Below are 17,095 nucleotides of genomic sequence, written 5' to 3' on the forward strand. Positions count from 1 at the left end.
GGCCTTAGGTGTTGCTGTGGCCACAACACTGTAAGCCCTCACAGGGCCCTGCTGTGAAATATTAGATCAAGAATTGTAATTACATGCCCCTGTTGAACAGGAGCTGAAAAATTAGGCCTTAGGCACTGGTGCTGGTGCCACAACACTGCAACCCCTCACAGACACTCTAGTTGGAACGCAGGAACGAGCCCTGCTGCAAAGTATTGCATCAAAAATTGTAATTACACGCCCCTGTTAGACAGGGGCAGAAAAATTGGGCCCTAGGCACTGGTGCTGGTGCCACAACACTGCAACTCCTCACAGACACTCTAGTTGGAATGCAGGAACGAGCCCTGCTGCAAAGTATTACATCAAAAATTGTAATTACACGCCCCTGTTAAACAGGGGCTGAAAAATTGTGCCTTAGGCACTGGTGGTGGCGCCCAGAACCAAAAATGTTCTTACAAGCTATCAGCGTGATGATTGAGGAGGAAGAGGATAATTACTCAGGGATAGTCACTCAGCATCAGCATAGGCAGTCTTTGAAGGGATCTGAGATTTCAAAAAAAATTATTCGGTTACATCAGCATCAGGTGCTTGGTAGCTGGTGGTGATCCAAGACTCATTCATTTTTATGAAGGTCAGCCGATCGACCGAGTCGGTGGACAGACGCACCCTGTGATCGGTTACCACGCCTCCAGCAGCACTGAATGTGCGTTCCGAAAGAAAGCTGGATGCAGGACAGGCCAGTAGCTCAATTGCATACTGTGCAAGCTCTGGCCAGTGATCCATCCTCAAGACCCAGTAACCCAGAGGATTTTCGGTGGGAAAGGTGTCCAAGTCTGATCTTGCCCCTAGGTATTCCTGCACCATGTAAAACAGACGCTGGCGATGGTTGCTGGAACCGATCATACCTTGGGGCTGCGGACCAAAAAATTGTCTGAACGCATCGGTCAGACGGCCACCTTCTCCACCGCTCCTTCTTTGACTGACCGAAGCCTCAGCAACACGTTGTCCAGAAACAGAAGTTTGTAACCTCCCAGTCTCTGGGAACGCGTTGCACAGACCTTTCTGCAAGGCCTCCCGAAGATGTTTCATCCTCTGCTCCCTCTGCGATGGCAAGATAAGGTCCGCAACCTTACCCTTGTAACGTGGATCAAGGAGGGTTGCCAGCCAGTATTGGTCCTTCTCCTTGATACCACGAATACGAGGATCCTTACGCAGGCTTTGCAGGATCAGGGAGGCCATGCAGCGTAGGTTTGCTGAGGCATTCGGTCCGGAGTCCTCTGGGTCACTAAGAACGACATGGTCCGCAGCCACCTCCTCCCAGCCACGTACAAGTCCATGTGTTTCTTGGGACTGATCCCTTAAAGACTGCTGCTGATGCTGAGTGCCAGGCTCCACCTCCATACTGACACAATCTTCCTCCTCCTCCTCTTCCTCCTCGTCCTCTTCCTGTGTGATCGGCGGGCACGCAGGAACACTGTCTGGATAAAGGGGGCCTTGAGAGCTAAGGAAGTCCTCCTCTTCCTGCCTCTGTTCTGCCTCAAGTGCCCTGTCCATTATTCCACGCAGCGTGTGCTCCAACAGGTGGACAAGGGGGACAGTGTCACTGATGCATGCACTGTCACTGCTCACCATCCTCGTGGCCTCCTCGAATGGTGACAGGACAGTGCATGCATCCCTGATCATGGCCCACTGGCGTGGGGAAAAAAAACCAAGCTCCCCTGACCCTGTCCTGGTGCCATAGTCGCACAGGTACTCATTGATGGCCCTCTGCTGCGTGTGCAGCCGCTGCAGCATGGCCAACGTTGAGTTCCACCTGGTGGGCATGTCACAGATTAGGCGCTTCTTGGGCAGGTTAAACTCCTTTTGGAGGTCCGTCAGCCGAGCACTGGCATTATATGACCGGCGGAAATGCACACAGACTTTCCTGGCCTGCCTCAGGACATCCTGTAAGCCCGGGTACCTGCCCAAGAACCGCTGCACCACCAAGTTAAGGACGTGAGCCAAACAGGGCACATGGGTCATTTGTCCCTGTCGGAGGGCAGAGAGGAGGTTGGTGCCATTGTCGCAAACCACCATTCCTGCCTTAAGTTGGCGTGGCGTCAACCACCTCTGAACCTGCCCCTGCAGAGCTGACAGAACCTCTGCCCCAGTGTGGCTCCTGTCCCCCAAGCACACCAGCTCAAGCACCGCATGGCATCTTTTGGCCTGCGTACTTGCGTAGCCCCTTGAACGCCTACGGAGCACCGCTGGTTCCGAGGAAGAGGCCATGGAGGAAGAAGAAGAGGAGGGGGTGGAGGAGAGAGGTGTGTCACAATCAGCATTTTGGAGGCGTGGTGGCGGAACAACCTCCAACACTACTGCACCTTGTCCTGCATCCTTCCCAGCTGCCAGCAGAGTCACCCAATGCGCCGTGAAACTTAGGTAACGTCCCTGTCCATGCCTGCTGGACCATGAGTCAGCGGTAATATGCACCTTACCGCTGACCGCCCTGTCCAGCGAGGCATGGACATTGCCTTCCACATGCCGGTAGAGAGCCGGAATCGCCTTCCGTGAGAAAAAGTGGCGTTTGGGTACCTGCCACTGAGGAACCGCACATTCCACAAACTCACGGAAGGGGGCAGAGTCTACCAACTGAAAAGGCAGCAGTTGAAGTGCTAGCAATTTTGCCAAGCTAGCATTCAACCGCTGGGCATGTGGATGGCTGGGAGCAAACTTCTTTCGGCGGTGCAGCAGCTGGGGCAGGGAAATTTGCCTGGTACAATCTGACGTCGGTGTACCAAAAGCAGATTGCCCACAAGTACTTGGCTGTGACACACCTAATTCTACACCTTCATTCCTCTCACTGCAGGTCTCAGAGAGGACTGAAGGTCTAGTGGGGTTGGAAATCTCAGCTGATGAGGAGCAAGGAGAGATCCTCTTTGTTCTTTGGTGTGGGTCTTTTAGATACGCTTGCCAACGAACTGCATGGCAGGTCAACATATGTCTGGTCAAGCATGTGGTACCCAAGCGGGAGATATTTTGGCCACGCGAGATACGCTTGAGACATATGTTGCAAATAGCAGCGGTGCGATCTGATGCACTCGTCTCAAAAAAGGCCCACACCAAAGAACTTTTTGAATAACGCGCAGAGACTGCAGCGCCCTGCACATGTGGAGCTTTGGGGTGTGATGCAGTCAATGTGCTGCCCTTAGGCTGGCCCCTGGAGGGCATCCTGCCTCGTTGGTGATGTGCTGCCGCCTCCTCCTCCTCCTCCTCCTCCTCCTCCTCCTCTCTCCTATCAGGCACCCACGTTGAGTCAGTGACCTCATCATCCCCTCCCTCCTCATCACTGGAGCAAACCTGGCAGTATGCTGCAGCAGGGGGAGCATGACTGCCAGATTGCTGTCCTTCTTGGGCACCCCCTCTGTCCGCGCTCATGTTACTGCCTTCATCGAGCTCAGTATCGTCATCAGAGCCTTCCAAACGCTGGGCATCCTCCTGGAGCATGTACCCAACACTGTGGTCAAACAGTTCGAGGGAATCCTCATGAGGACATGGTGGAGCTAGGGAAGGAGTCACTGATGACATTGAGCTGAGGGAAGAGGCCGCTGCTTTGCCAGACAAAGCACCCTGGGCATGGGTGAGAGAGGATGAGGAGGATGAGGACGGCTTGGTCATCCACTCGACCAAGTCTTCCGCATGTTGCGGCTCAACATGGCCAGCTGCCGAAAAAAAGGCCAAGCGTGTCCCATGGCCACGTGCTGATGAGGATGCACCGTCTCCACGACCAGCACTAGACACAGAGCCTGCTTGCCCTCTCTTATTGGCTTGTGACTGTCTGCCTCTCCTTCTTGGCCTTCCAGACATACTAATGGCCTGTAGCTGCACTAAGCTGGGATAGAACACCTGTAATTTTCTTCAAGTAGCTTTATATACTGTAACCAGACAAGCCTGCCTGTCAGTAGGAAGATAACAGGAACGGATCTAGCTGAACACTGTGAGCAGGACGCACTGTACTAAATGTAAATAGTCTAGCTGCCTGACCGTGGTACTAATAGGATCAAATAGAACACCTGTAATTTTCTTCAGGTAGCTTTATATACTGTAACCAGACAAGCCTGCCTGTCAGTAGGAAGATAACAGGAACGGATCTAGCTGTACACTGTGAGCAGGACGCACTGTACTAAATGTAAATAGTCTAGCTGCCTGACCGTGGTACTAATAGGATCAAATAGAACACCTGTAATTTTCTTCAGGTAGCTTTATATACTGTAACCAGACAAGCCTGCCTGTCAGTAGGAAGATAACAGGAACGGATCTAGCTGAACACTGTGAGCAGGACGCACTGTACTAAATGTAAATAGTCTAGCTGGCTGACCGTGGTACTAATAGGATCAAATAGAACACCTGTAATTTTCTTCAGGTAGCTTTATATACTGTAACCAGACAAGCCTGCCGGTCAGTAGGAATTTAACAGGAACGGATCTAGCTGAACACTGTGAGCAGGACGCACTGCACTAAATGTAAATAGCAGGAACGGATCTAGCTGAACACTGTGAGCAGGACGCACTGCACTAAATGTAAATAGTCTAGAAGATAACAGGAACGGATCTAGCTGAACACTGTGAGCAGGACGCACTGCACTAAATGTAAATAGTCTAGAAGATAACAGGAACGGATCTAGCTGAACACTGTGAGCAGGACGCACTGCACTAAATGTAAATAGCAGGAACGGATCTAGCTGAACACTGTGAGCAGGACGCACTGCACTAAATGTAAATAGTCTAGAAGATAACAGGAACGGATCTAGCTGAACACTGTGAGCAGGACGCACTGCACTAAATGTAAATAGCAGGAACGGCTCTAGCTGAACACTGTGCGCAGGACGCACTGCACTAAATGTAAATAGCAGGAACGGATCTAGCTGAACACTGTGAGCAGGACGCACTGCACTAAATGTAAATAGCAGGAACGGATCTAGCTGAACACTGTGAGCAGGACGCACTGCACTAAATGTAAATAGCAGGAACGGATCTAGCTGAACACTGTGAGCAGGACGCACTGCACTAAATGTAAATAGCAGGAACGGATCTAGCTGAACACTGTGAGCAGGACGCACTGCACTAAATGTAAATAGCAGGAACGGATCTAGCTGAACACTGTGAGCAGGACGCACTGCACTAAATGTAAATTGCAGGAACGGATCTAGCTGAACACTGTGAGCAGGACGCACTGCACTAAATGTAAATAGTCTAGAAGATAACAGGAACGGATCTAGCTGAACACTGTGAGCAGGACGCACTGCACTAAATGTAAATAGCAGGAACGGATCTAGCTGAACACTGTGAGCAGGACGCACTGCATTAAATGTAAATAGTCTAGATAGAAGATAACAGGAACGGATCTAGCTAAACTGAATACAGTGTATATATATATATGCAACACCTGGGATGCATATATATACACAATACACTGTAAGTGCAGCTAACTGACTGACTGTTCTGCCTAATCTATCTAACTCAAATCAAATGACACTGTCTCTCTCTCTCTCTATCTCTCAGCACACCGGAACACACACTACACAGGGCCGCCGTGCAGGCGGCCTTATATAGTGTGGGGTGTGTACTAAATCCCCTGAGCCATAATTGGCCAAAGCCACCCTGGCTTTGGCCAATTACAGCTCTCTCTACTGACGGCGCTGTGATTGGCCAAGCATGCGGGTCATAGTGCATGCTTGGCCAATCATCAGCCAGCAATGCACTGCGATGCCGCAGTGAATTATGGGCCGTGACGCGCCACACGAATTTAGCGCGAACGGCCCATAACGTTCGCAATTCGGCGAACGATCGAACAGCCGATGTTCGAGTCGAACATGGGTTCGACTCGAACACGAAGCTCATCCCTAACCACCAGTTGCAGAAAGGAGGGCACAGTCGGGAGGACTGGGAAGGCATGCCTGAGAGTACTGGGAATGTGCAGTCTGGGATGGGTGCAGAGCCAGCAGTAAGGACTGTGATAATACTGACAGTGGAATCGGGCAGCTGCAGCCAGGAGGGCTGGCAGAGTCTGAAGAGGGCTGACTGGGAGCAGTAGTCCACCTATAGGACAGCTAGCACTAAAGACTTCCTATTCCTATTTTGCTAAATTAAAGGGGCCCGTGGTCCCTGCCTGCAAAAGGCTACTGCTAAGGCCTGGCTGAGCCAGTGTCAGGCCTAAACATGTGCTAGCTGTGTCTGGAGTAAAGTGTAATGCAGGAGAGAGAAAAAGAGTAACAGCCTGCAAACAAGTGTTGTGCTGGAGGAGACTGGAGTAATAGCGTGTACATAGCTGTCCCAGCTGATTGAAAACCAATCTACCAATTGCTCTTCTGGGCATCCCATATATTCCTATCCCCATCCAAGGTCAAATCTCTTAATAAAATACAAACCAAACATATGTACGTGGTTGCCTGAAAAGCAAGAGCGAGCACTGGCAGACACTGGCGTCGGGCTGGAGTCCTGTGGGGGATTGGCCCTGGGAGTGATCGAAGGGACAGAGCGGTTGTGCTTGCTGTGCCCAGCATGCCGGATCCCGACCGAGGTGGTCACTGCCTGGGCCCGGTGTGGCCATTGTGAGGAACCGCTGCCCCAGCTGGTGTCCATGCAGCAGGAACCACGCTACTACACTGTGGACCTGCAATCAGGACTCTGTTTGCAGCCATGGAAGTCCCGGAAGGCCTGGAGCGGGCCTAGAGTCACCACAGAGCGGAGTTGCGGCCTAGTGACTCCCCCGTGAACAAAGAGGAATCTGGAGGAGAGGAGACTGCTGGGACCTGTGGCCTGGCCAGGGACCTGGTAACTGTGAGTACTGCCCAGCAGGAGCCAAATAAAGTTCTAGAAGAGCTGGCCAATCCTAAGTCCCTTGCCACCCCAGTCCGCATGGAGCCAGTGTCAGAGGAAAGTGCGCCTTCAGGTGAGCTGGACAGGGAAAGCGAGGGTCGGGTCATTGATTAGGGTTCCCCCAGACTACAGGCTGAGTTTTGATCTCTGGAGAGACTGGCAGAGTGGTCATCCCCGGGTGGAAGCTCAGCGGAATAGTGGGAAACTGGAGGATCCCAAATCCAGGAGGCCCAGTCTGAGAGTGGAAAAGGGCCAGAGTCAGTAGTGGGATCTGAAGAGACCGCAGGAACCCTGACCAGCAGCAGGCAGCTCTTCTTGAACAGGCCCTCCACCACCCAGACTAGACATGTGCGGTTAGTTTAGTTCCAAATTTAAATTCGGCCAAATTTTTGTTTTTTGGAAATTCGGATGTATCCAAATTTTCGAATTACAATAGTACCAAATTTAAACGAATCTGAAATAACAAAAAACATTTCAGACGAAATTCAAATTCAAAATATTTTAGAATCAATTTTGAATCGTTTTCTAATCGTTTTCAAATTCAAATAGTTTTCAAATTTGAAAAGTTTTTGAATTCGAATGGTTTTCCAATTTCCAAAGAGAATAAAATAGAATAGAAAAAAAAAATAGACTAGAAAAGAATATAACAGAAAATAAAAGAATAGAATATAACAAAACAGAAAACAAAATAGAATAGAAAATAAAAGAACAGAATAGACTAGAATATAACAGAAACAAATAGAATAGAATAGAATAGAATAGAATAGAATAGAATAGAATAGAATAACATCGAAAGAATATAACCATCATCTGAAATTTGAATTTCAAATAGAATAAATTTTAATTTGAATACATAAGAGAAGAATAGAATAGAAAAAAAGAATAGAATAGACTACAATAAAATAGAAAAGAATAAATTTTTTTTTAAAATAGAATAGAATAAGAAAGAGTATAACAATTTCTCAAAATTCAAATATAATCAATTCGAATTTGAATAGAATAGAACATAGATTAGAATAGAAAGATGGTTATATTCATTCTATTCTGCTCTATTCTGTTTTTTCAATACTATTGTTTTATTTTCTATTCTATTCTACTCTATTCTTTTCTATTCTATTCAAGCTCGAATTGATTCTTTTTGAATTTTGGAAAATGGTTATATTATTTCTATTCTATTATATTGTTTTTTTTAATTCTATTCTTTTCTATTCTATTCGAATTTCAGAAGATGGTTATAATTTTATTCATTTCTGTTCTATTCTGTTCTTTTATGTTCTATCCTATTTTGTTCTGTTTTACTCTATTATATTATATTCTTTTATTTTCTATTATATTCTTTTCTATTCTATTTTTTTCTATTCCTTTATTTTATACTCAATTTTATTCTCTTTAAAAATTGGAAAACGATTCGAATTTGAAAACTTTTCGAATTCGAAAACTATTCAAAATTGATTTGAAAACTTTTCGAAGCCTGTGGAGCAGGGTATCCCAAAGAATAGAATGCTGCAGTGAAAAGACATATTATCCCTAAAGAAGTCACATGACAAGTGACGCACCGCATTGGGTGGGGCCAGTGATGTAATTTCCAGTGTATCCAATAGCCAGAAGGTGGTGAGGAGGCGATCAGCCGAGCTTTTATCCTGTTTTATACGCTTGGCTCATTAATTATTGTTAATGTGAACGTTTTTTATTTAATAAAAAGCAGTATTTGTAGCATTATTGCGCTATTATTATCCCTTATATATTTTGAGTAAAACTGGAAGCATGAGTAGCGGACCCAGATAACTCCAGCAGGGGGCTCTCTGGTGAGACAGAATGAATCAAGTGGAGTTATCCAGAACCTGAAGACCATATATATACAAAAAAAGGTGTCTTTTGACTGTTTGGGCATATTGTGAGGTGAGCGGCCATTTCACTGAATAGTGGCTGGTGATGGCTATTTGTTCAGTAATAAAGGATCACTTTGGCACTAGCAGAGGGGAGTTCTCTGTGGATGGAGGATCTGCACGCATTGCTGGATTGCCACATTTTTTTTTTCTTTGGACATTTATATATTTTATTTCTTTGGACATTTTTTGATTTGTTTATAGTCTGAAATTATACACTGGATGGGGACAATTTATGTTTTTTTTTTTGTATGAAAGGTGGACTCTTTATCCATCCATTATCTTTCTTTATTATATGATATGTCATTAATAGGTGTATACACATATCACAAATATTTCAATAAGTGCAACATTCATACACATTTGACAATTATTAAATTATGTAAGTGGGCATTACATGTGTTTTTTATGGGAGTTTTAGTTGCCAGAGGTTATCAGAAGTTGCAAGATCCAATTAAAGAGGAAGTAATCCCTGATGGGTTTTACTTCCTCTTTTTTCCCCTGCAAAGTAAAAGCATAATGGGCTAGTATGCATCACTTACCTGCAAAAAAAGCCTCAAAGTCCCCGCTGGTGGCCACATCCATGTTCGCCCTCTTCCTTCCGAGGCTCTGTGACTGGCCAGAGTCGCGTGACGTCACTCCTGCGCATGTGCGTGGGAGCCACCAGTCACGGCACTTGCTAGTAAAGAAACGGCATGGAGTACCGTTTCTTCACAGCGCATGCGCCGATGACGTCGGCGCAATCGTATATGGTAAATATCTCCTAAACCTTGCAGGTTTGGAAGATATTTACAGTACCTACAGGTAAGCCTTATTATTGGTTTACCTGTAGGTACAAGTTGTGTAACAGAGTTTACAAACACTTTAAACAGCTGCAACCTCTGTGACAACTATGGGATCTCTCAAGGGACAATCTTCCTCTAAAGATCCTACCTACACCATCAGTATAGTGGCACAGTTCCAGTGCCATCTACTGAATGGAGGCCAAGCTGCACCTGTCTACATGTAAGTACGTGTTATGCCGTGTACACACGACTGTACTTTACGGCATACTTTGCCCGGCGGACTTTTCGATGGACTTTACGACAGACTTTCCGAATGAACGGACTTGCCTACACACGATCAACCAAAGTCCGACGGATTTGTACGTGATGACGTACGACCAGACTAAAACAAGGAAGTTCATAGCCAGTAGCCAATAGCTGCCCTAGCGTCGGTTTTTGTCCATCTGACTAGCATACAGACGAGCGGACTTTTTGACCGGACTCGAGTCATGTTTCAAATCTAAGTCCGTCAAATTTTTGAGAAAACAAAGTCCACTGGAGCCCACACATGATCGAATTGTCAGACGAAATCTCGTACGCCGGACCAAGTATGCCGTAAAGTCCGATCGTGTGTACGCGGCATAAGTCCCTATCCCAGGATGTAACTTGACAGTGAAAGGAGAAGCAGCACACTGATGAGTTCATCTCCCTACTGCTTGAAATTGCACAACCTACAATTTAAGAATGCATGTATTTATTATATGAGCTTTATATCTACCTGGAGTTCAGCATTTAAAGGGGTTGTAAAGGTTCATGTTTTTTCACATTAATGCATCCTTTGCATTAAGGTGAAAAAACACCTGTCAGTGATCGGCCACCCAGCCCCCCCAGGTTTACTTACCTGAACCCTCAAACTTGTCCCACGGGGATGTGCTGTTTATCTGCTAGAGGGTTCTTGGCTGTTGATTGGATAGATTGATAGCAGCACAGCCATTGGCTTCCGCTGCTGTCAATCAAATCCAATGACGTGGACGTCGGGGGGTCGAGTTCTGCATTTGGCGTCTATGGACGCCGAATGCTGGTCTCGGGAGAGTGCCCGCAAGGTAACCCCCCGGTAGAGCGCTTCTCCCAGGGGAATTATCTGATGTGGGGAGGAGCCGAGAGAGCCGCCAAGCCAAGGGGGCCACTCTGTGCAAAACGAACTGCACAGTGGAGGTAAGTATGATATGCTTGTTATTTAAAAAAAAAAAAGGAACCTTTAGTGTCACTTTAAGTCATCAGCTTCTGTGTAGTTTTCATACCCACTACTAGGGTTATGTATTTGGTACAAGTGATTTTTTTTGACATTTACTTTGATCTTTTGGTGGGCTGTATCATATCGCCTAACTTTCTGAGATGGGAATGAGGGACACCTATTAGCAAAACTGTGTAGGCAGAGGACACACCCCCTGCCACGCCCCCTTAAGAATTGTACAAAAAAAACACGAATTGGTTAAACTCACAAGTCCTTTTTTTTTTACCCCTACTAATCCTTTATTTTGGCTTTTGGAATTTACAAATGCAGCAATTTAGAAACTGGGTGAAAGGTTTAGCACTAGGAAACTTTTTGATAGTTTAGTAGTGGATTTTATATACAACTATATAGATCAGACCAAAAGGAGGGACAAATGAGGAGGAAAGAGGGACAGAGGGACTCTGTTAAAAATCAGGGACAGTTCCTTGAAATCAGGGACATTTGGAAGCTATGGTTGTATCACAGGATGTCAGATTACAGGGGGTGGGGAAGGGGGGACTATTTGCACTGGTTTTAATTGGTAGATGACAGTATAAATGTTTGTACAATGTAATATGCAGTTTATTACATGCCTGGTGAAGGGTTCCTGCATGGCTCTGAAATGTTGCACCGTACCACTGTGATGTGAGCACTTGAATAAATGTTTGGACAACATTTTTCATAATCCATGGGGTGCTGGCAATATATACTTAATACTACTTGAAATTCCAAAGGTCTGAAGTAACTGGCTACATGCAGTAATTCTCTCATGACAAGTTACCTTTTAACCACTTCCGGACCGCCGCACGCCGATATACATCCTTATTTGAAGAGAATTATAGTTGTTATGGCAGCAGCTAGTTGCCATAACCTCAGTATCTTCTTCTTCGGCCGGCAGTCCGCTTTCCAATAAGAGTGGTCTCTGCAGCGGATTCGCCGCAAGATTACTTTTATCGGCGGCGGGAGAGGCCCCCCCTTCCGCCGCGCTCCGGTGCCCTCCGCCGCTTACCGGAGCCGTCGGCAGTTGCGGAGGCGATCAGATCTTCACCCTTGCTGGGCATAGGGATGAGAAAGGGGAAGATGGCCCCCACCCGTCTCTATAACATTGCAGGGCGGAAGCGACTTCAAAACGTCACTTCCGCCCATAGCTCTTAAAGGGACTTTTTTTAAAATAATTTTTTTAAATGACATTTTTTTTTTTAATATTTTAGTGTAAATATGAGATCTGAGGTCTTTTTGACCCCAGATCTCATATTTAAGAGGTCCTGTCATGCTTTTTTTCTATTACAAGGGATGTTTACATTCCTTGTAATAGGTATAAAAGTGACACATTTTTTTTTTTTTTTTTAAACAGTGTAAAAGTAAAAAATAAAAGGTAAAATAAATAAGAAAAAAAAAAGACATTTTTTGTCCGTCCCGCCGAGCTCACATGCAGTAGCGAATGCAGTAGCGAGTAGCGCCCGCATATGAAAACGGTGTTCAAACCACACATGTGAGTATCGCCACGATCGTTAGAGCGAGAGCAATAATTCTAGCCCTAGGCCTCCTCTGTAATTTAAAACATGCAACCTGTAGAATTTTTTAAACTTCGCCTATGGAGATTTTTAAGGGTAAAAGTTTGTCACCATGTGTTGTAGACTTTTAATTCAGTTTTTGGAAGCATCCAGGTTAACTGCCAGGATTGCATTTGTAAATTGCAATTTGCTTTTCTGGGAAAGTACCCAGACCGTGCCCCCTTCCTTCTATTCTCTATCAGCTCTTAAAAGAATGATTGGCAAATTGCCAATCAGCACGCACTGCGGGATTCAAAGAACTCCAGATTCTGGCCTCTTGGATGAAGTCCATGTAAACACAGAGGCTGCAGTCATATATGAAATCTTTTACTAACATGGAGGCATCAGAATGTGGGACTCTTCTCTTCACTGCTCTGCTTTGTCTTATAATTCTATATGTTATCTGGAACCAGGTGTCTAATAGGCGACAACTTCCCCCGGGTCCTACCCCTCTCCCACTGATTGGGAACCTTCTACAGGTCAGGAATGGAGACATGGCAAACACTCTCATGGAGGTTAGTTGGTTTTACTACGAAAGGGAAAGTATAGTGTATTTACAAAGTGTGTATTTTGAGGCACTGTAGTCTATACCCTAAAGCAGACGAAAAGGCTTAAATAACCAACGTCTTAACTATTTGCTTTTATATCTGCCGCATACACTTTGTAAGAAATTTCAGTGGAACTTCTTAGAACGTTCAATCAGCATCATAGACAACACATCCACTGGAGCTTTGTGGTCCATCATGTGATTGCTTGAAGGAATATTAAAAAGGGATTTCTTACAAACTGTATGCAGCAAGTATAAGATCAATGGGGAAGCAGTGTTTAAAAAATGGGTCATTTTGGCCTTTTGTTCTGTTTTAAAGTTGAAGTTTACTTATATTTTGCTATTTGCTATACACTATAGAAGAAGGTTGCCATGTGGCTCTCTGTCTGCACCCTACCGTGTCCTGGGCTGGGTCTGCCACCTGTTGGAAAAACACTAATGCTGGGGGTTATTATTGCAGTCACTGACATTAATGCTGGGGGTTATTATTGCAGTCACTGACACTAATGCTGGGGGTTATTATTGCAGTCAATGACACTAATGCCGGGGGTTATTATTGCAGTCACTGACACTAACGTTGGCGTTATTACTGCAGTCACTGATACTAATGCTGGGGGTTATTATTGCAGTCACTGACACTAATGCTGGGGGTTATTATTGCAGTCACTGGCACTAACGTTGAGGGTTATTATTGCAGTCACTGACACTAACGTTGGGGTTATTACTGCAGTCACTGACACTAATGCTGGGGGTTATTATTGCAGTCACTGACACTAACGTTGGGGTTATTACTGCAGTCACTGACACTAATGCTGGGGGTTATTATTGCAATCACTGACACTAATGCTGGGGGTTATTATTGCAGTCACTGACACTAATGCTGGGGGTTATTATTGCAGTCACTGACACTAATGCTGGGGGTTATTACTGCAGTCACTGACACTAATGCTGGGGGTTATTATTGCAATCACTGACACTAATGCTGGGGGTTATTATTGCAGTCACTGACACTAATGCTGGGGGTTATTATTGCAGCCACTGACACTAATATTGGGGGTTATTATTGCAGCCACTGACACTAACATTGGGGGTTATTATTGCAGTCACGGACACTAACATTGGGGGTTATTGTTGCAGTCACTGACACTAATGCTGGGGTTATTAATGCAGTCACTGACACTAATGCTGGGGGTTATTATTGCAGCCACTGACACTAATGTTGGGGGTTATTATTGCAGCCACTGACACTAATGTTGGGGGTTAATAATACAGTCACTGACAATATCGTTGGTGGTTAATGCAGTCACTGACACTAACGTTGGGGGTTATTATAGCAGTCACCGATACTACTGCTGGAGGTTTTTATTGCAGTCAATGACACTAACATTGGGGGTTATTATTGCAGTTACTGAGACTAATGCTGAGGGTTAATATTGCAGTCACTGGTATTAATGCTGTGGGTTATTATTGTGGTCACTGACACTAATGCTGAGGGTTAATATTGCGTCCACTGACAACAATGCTGGGAATTTTTGATGCATCCACTGACACCAATGCTGAAGTTACTTTTAGACAGGTGCAGAATGGAAAAATTTGTTTCGGATGAGTTTGTTATGTTAGTAATTTTTTTCGCTATGGAATTTGTTTAGTTTGGTTTCGGAATTTGTTTAGTTTAGTTTTTGTTACATTTAGTTTTGTTTTTATTAAATTTATTTCATTTATTAATTTTCTAATGAATTCCAGCTCAGAACGATTAGAATTCAGATTGGTCGAAAAGCGTTCAACCGATTTGAATTCTGTATAAAGAACAGCTGTTTGTTAAGAGCTGCGTAAACTGTCGGCGCTATATAAATCCTGTATAATAATAATAATAATAAGCAGTGGGCCAGGAAGCCAGCCGCCTGTGTCCTTAACAACCATGACCCATCATCTGTCAGCTGGCTTCCCCACTGACAGATGAATGTCAGCATTCCCAGCATTTAAAAATCAAGTGTAGCGCTAATAAGTGAAATTTTTTTTTTAAATATTATGATATCACGTGCAATAATAAAAGTATGATAGGTGTATTGTATCTATTTAAAGTTCGTGTATGTAAGGTCCATCGTATTAAAACACCCTTGAGGTCACCATATGTAATGGCAGGATACAAAAATGTGAGAAACGTCCGAAACTAAATAAATAAACAAGTGCAAAGAAACATCGATATTGCAACGATGATAAACTCCAAACTGTGTGATCGTGAACTCTCTCAAATACAATCCAATCGGTGCTGATAGGACCACCCCCCGAATGACTGGAGGCTTACCGGAAAGTTGGGACCCACAGAGCGTACGCTATATGGGTCAAACAGGCTTGAGTTGCTCTCTAGCAAAGGAGGTAGAATGTCCAGGGCTGGTAGATGGTGAGATCGTAGCCGTGCTATCCCAAAAACGTCTTCTCCGTATGGAAGCTCAGACATCAACGAACATAGCCCACCTATAGCGGCAGAAATGATAAGTGTACAAGGTGATCCTTCTTGTGGGGGTGGTACTGTCAGGTGAACCTGTTTCAGGAGCTTGTAAGAAAACTGCAGCCTGCGTGAGTCCTTGGGGGGCCAAGAGTTCGGTGCAGTTGGAGATAGGTAAGGTCTCCAAAAATGCCCAATGATGTGTTTGTGAGGCGCTGTGTCGGTACAAGACATGGATATTGTCCTGTAACAATATCCATGTCTTGTACCGACACAGCGCCTCACAAACACATCATTGGGCATTTTTGGAGACCTTACCTATCTCCAACTGCACCGAACTCTTGGCCCCCCAAGGACTCACGCAGGCTGCAGTTTTCTTACAAGCTCCTGAAACAGGTTCACCTGACAGTACCACCCCCACAAGAAGGATCACCTTGTACACTTATCATTTCTGCCGCTATAGGTGGGTTATGTTCGTTGATGTCTGAGCTTCCATACGGAGAAGACGTTTTTGGGATAGCACGGCTATGATCTCACCATCTACCAGCCCTGGACATTCTACCTCCTTTGCTAGAGAGCAACTCAAGCCTGTTTGACCCATATAGCGTACGCTCTGTGGGTCCCAACTTTCCGGTAAGCCTCCAGTCATTCGGGGGGTGGTCCTATCAGCACCGATTGGATTGTATTTGAGAGAGTTCACGATCACACAGTTTGGAGTTTATCATCGTTGCAATATCGATGTTTCTTTGCACTTGTTTATTTATTTAGTTTCGGACGTTTCTCACATTTTTGTATCCTGCCATTACATATGGTGACCTCAAGGGTGTTTTAATACGATGGACCTTACGTACACGAACTTTAAATAGATACAATACACCTATTATACTTTTATTATTGCACGTGATATCATAATATTTAAAAAAAAAATTTCACTTATTAGCGCTACACTTGATTTTTATATGATTTATAGCAAAATTTCTATTTGTTGTGATAGCTGCTTACATATACTATTTTTCCGAGTAAGCGCATGGTTTTACAAGTTTTTTATAAGCATTCCCAGCATTGCCTGGCAATAGAAAAATGTAAAAAAAAAAAAAGGCCCCAAAATCCATAACAGACCCTTATCCGAGCATGCAGCCCGGCTGAACCATACCAGGCCACATGCCCTCAACATGGGGAGGTGGGTGCTTTGGGGCAGGGGTTTTTCTGCTGTTATTAGGGGCTGCTCTTAAAGGCATAATTCACATTTAACAAAACACTGCCTATGCAGGTAGGGGGGAATCTGTAGATAGAACTAAATTGTGAAGCTTTGACCAAAGTTGAATGCCCTTGCTATAGGTGTAGGCCATTTATGTATCTCAGAAAACCTGACTGAAAACTCTCAGAGATGGCATCACCTTGCCTTGCCTTGTTCCTTGTTGCTTGGACATTGCTAAGACACTCTGTTCTCCAGCTGTTACTGTTCACCTCACAGGAGTGAGCTCTCAAACACCAAGCTAAGAGCTACTGTATCAGGGGAAAGAAAGTGTATGTGAGGGGGTTTGAATCAGATAAAGAGCTCACTCCTGTGATGGTGGAGGCGAACAATAACAGCGGGGTTGTCTTAGCAATAACATGGATTATTTGAGGATTTGCATCACCTAATTTCCAGAACATGCCCTCAACTTTGAAGATGTTTTTTTTTATTATGAAGCAAACAATAAATAGGACAAAATAACAGAGAAAGTCAATGTGCATAACTATTCACATTGACACAAGTCAATAATTTGTAGAGCCACCTT

The 17,095-nt window shown here is 44.9% G+C and overlaps 1 protein-coding gene across 1 annotated transcript in view; it reads left to right on the forward strand.

Moving 5' to 3' along the window:
• Positions 1-12,546: 12,546 nt before the first annotated feature.
• The window catches only part of LOC141107672 (cytochrome P450 2G1-like), a 31,054-nt gene continuing 26,505 nt past the window's right edge, over positions 12,547-17,095 (forward strand). The window contains exon 1 of the mRNA XM_073598574.1: positions 12,547-12,836. Coding sequence (XP_073454675.1) covers positions 12,639-12,836 — 198 coding nt within the window. The 5' untranslated portion in view covers positions 12,547-12,638. The remainder of the gene's footprint in view (positions 12,837-17,095) is intronic.

This window comes from Aquarana catesbeiana, linkage group LG09 (genome assembly GCF_042186555.1).
Source record: "Aquarana catesbeiana isolate 2022-GZ linkage group LG09, ASM4218655v1, whole genome shotgun sequence".
NCBI lineage: Eukaryota > Metazoa > Chordata > Amphibia > Anura > Ranidae > Aquarana > Aquarana catesbeiana.